General features: G+C 36.8%; 1 protein-coding gene across 1 annotated transcript in view; it reads right to left on the minus strand.

Annotated features, from left to right (window-relative positions):
• Positions 1 to 2,691, minus strand: part of LOC102308483 (mitogen-activated protein kinase kinase kinase 7) — a gene marked incomplete in the record, with an annotated part of 20,460 nt that overhangs the window by 12,368 nt on the left and 5,401 nt on the right. Inside the window, 2 exon segments of the mRNA XM_042215209.1 lie at positions 1,262 to 1,386; positions 1,906 to 2,044. Coding sequence (XP_042071143.1) covers positions 1,262 to 1,386; positions 1,906 to 2,044 — 264 coding nt within the window.

Genomic DNA, 2,691 nt, shown 5'->3' on the forward strand with positions numbered 1-2,691 from the left:
TGAGATGAAAAATTTATTTAATCTGTTTAGGAATAAGGCTTACAAAATTTGGGACAAGTGAAGTGCAGCAAATACTTCATCAAATAAATTTTAGTTATTAAATTAAATTATATTAAATTTTTGTGTGTTCATCTCATCTTTTTGTGGCTGGTTCCTTTAGGGGTCAACACAGTGCCTCTACCGTCATACCAATCTTCTACCTGTCCTCCTTCACTACATCTCTGAATTTTGTTGGTAGTCTGCTTCTTTTCCTCCATCCTGGCAGCTCCATAATCAAGATTTGAACATTCTTAATGTGGTATATAACAACATGAGACCAACATGAGATCATGAGTCCAAGATTGAAGAAGTGGGCAGGTTTTGAGCAGATCAAAACCTTCCAGAATTTATTTCTACACAGCTTGTGGAGGGAAAGTATGAAGCTCCTCTTGGTAAGATTAAAGATGCTGATAAATCAGCAAAGAACAACATTACCATGACAGCTACAGTCTGGATCAGCGTTGCCACAGAGGTATATCACTTGTCACTTTATAGGGTTAGGTTTATTATTGCCTCACAAAAACGTCCCGTGAAGGACACACTGGGCCAACCATTACTTCTTGGATTGAGAAGACTGCGGAAATTTCTTTGATTACTCTGAGCAAAATTGTGGTTGTTTTCCATGACAATGGCTCCAATGTAGTGGTGACTGCAAACATGTTGCAGGAAAAACATAGGTGGATATCTTACTTGTAAAATTATTTCTATTTCTATCCTTAATTACTCTAACCTGCTGCACATCCTTTCCAGCTTGAGCTCTCTGCCTAGACAATCGATACAAGTTCTTTTCTCCCTCCTTGGTGTCCAGCATCTTAAACAACTCACTATAAGCCTTTTCCACCTCTCTCTTGGCCGTATACTTAGCCTGTGAGTACTCCTGTTTACTTTCATCTTTTGTGTGTTCATTTAAGGAACACATAAGGGTTAAAAATACTAGATTTTTTTGGATTATACAAGGTATATGTATAAATGGGTATATGTGTAAATAAATAATTGATTCTTGGCAAGACCATCATTTTTATTGAAGCGACCCTTCCCATGAGTGATATAGGTAGAGGTTTCCATCTAGCCAGATCATCAAATGGAAAAATCATAGTGTTATTAAGCAAGCTTGATTGTTAAATCCCATTTCTAAAACAACAATGTGAGTGACACAAATCTAGGTACTCATTGTGACAAACAAAGATTTGAATAATATCTAAAAATATTGTTCATGGCTGACCTTCAAATACTTCTGGTGCCATCCAGGCTGCACTTCCTTTATTGTTGGTCATGTAGGTCTGAATATCACAAGCTGTTCCAAAGTCGCATATCTTCAGCACAGTACCACGAGCCACAAGCAGTAGACTGGAAAAGTACAGACAGGGGTTTAAGACTTTCAAAAAAACGTTAATCTAAAATTTATATTCTAGTATACTTCATCAAAACTGATCAAAATACCATCATCAATATGATATCGCCTAGAAGAAAAGTTAGATGATGATGCTCTGTGGAGCGTGAATGTGTGCATGACATTTCATGGCAGTCTAACAGCCTTACAGTCTTCTGTTCCTTCAATTGATATTGCAAATGTCAGCTTCAAAATGCCAAATTTCAGGATATAAAGATTCATAATCATGGCAAAATAAACATGTGGACAAAATTTCATGGCAATCCATCCCATAGTTACTATGCTATGTTGGTCAGCAGCAACAGACCGATCAGCAGGTAACACCAAGAGTGACTAATACTTTAGATAAATTGTAACAGAAATACTTTTAAACCCATGGGGAAAAAAACACATGTTCCAAAATGCCACCACAAAGGTTTTGAGTGCTCTTAAATCTCTGCACTGTTTATCATTATCTGTATCATTGAGAATCTTACTTTGGTGGTTTGAGGTCCCTATGAATTAAAGCCTTTGGCTTCATAGCATGAAGATAGGCAACTCCCTGGGCACACTGCAGACACCAGCTCATTGCATGGGATGCTGTATAGAAGGGCTGTGGGTCTGCACCATGCAGAACTTTGAGTGAGAAGCAGACATGAAAAGAAATAATGATTATATCAATAAGCACAATAATGTGAGACTGTCATTTTTCTGCTATTTCAAATGCATTGAAATTAATTAGTAAAGAGCGTGAATGGTACGGTATGGTAGCCTCCAGACTTATTTGAAAATTAACTACTTACATTGTTGTAACATTGTGCTTTACTAAATAATTAAGCAGTTTTTTTAAATATACTAAAATATCCCACGAATATTCCGACACTGTAAGAACCAGCATAACTGGAATATCGTACATTTGTCAACAATCGTTAAGATGCTTCTGCAACTGCATTCGAAGATACCCGTGTCTATTTGAATTCAATGAAGTTTCTATAAAGTCTCAAACACCTCTCACTGATGTTCTACTTTATTATATATGTTATTATGTTTATATGTTATGTAAGATAAAACCAAGCCATGACACTAAGAGAGCTGTGGGATTCTAAACTTTGGACTGTATCAAGGCACAGCTCTGGGAAAGGATACCAAAAATGTTTTTGCAGCACTGAAAGTGTCCCAGAGCACAGTAGCCTCTATTATCTTAAAATGGAATAAGTCTGAAACCCAGTCTAGTTCTTAGATCTTGCTACCCAGACAAACTAGACAATAATTAGGAATGACCA

The sequence above is a fragment of the Haplochromis burtoni genome, unplaced genomic scaffold (genome assembly GCF_018398535.1).
Source record: "Haplochromis burtoni strain Fernald_Lab_line unplaced genomic scaffold, NCSU_Asbu1 Contig_679, whole genome shotgun sequence".
In the NCBI taxonomy this organism is placed as follows: domain Eukaryota; kingdom Metazoa; phylum Chordata; class Actinopteri; order Cichliformes; family Cichlidae; genus Haplochromis; species Haplochromis burtoni.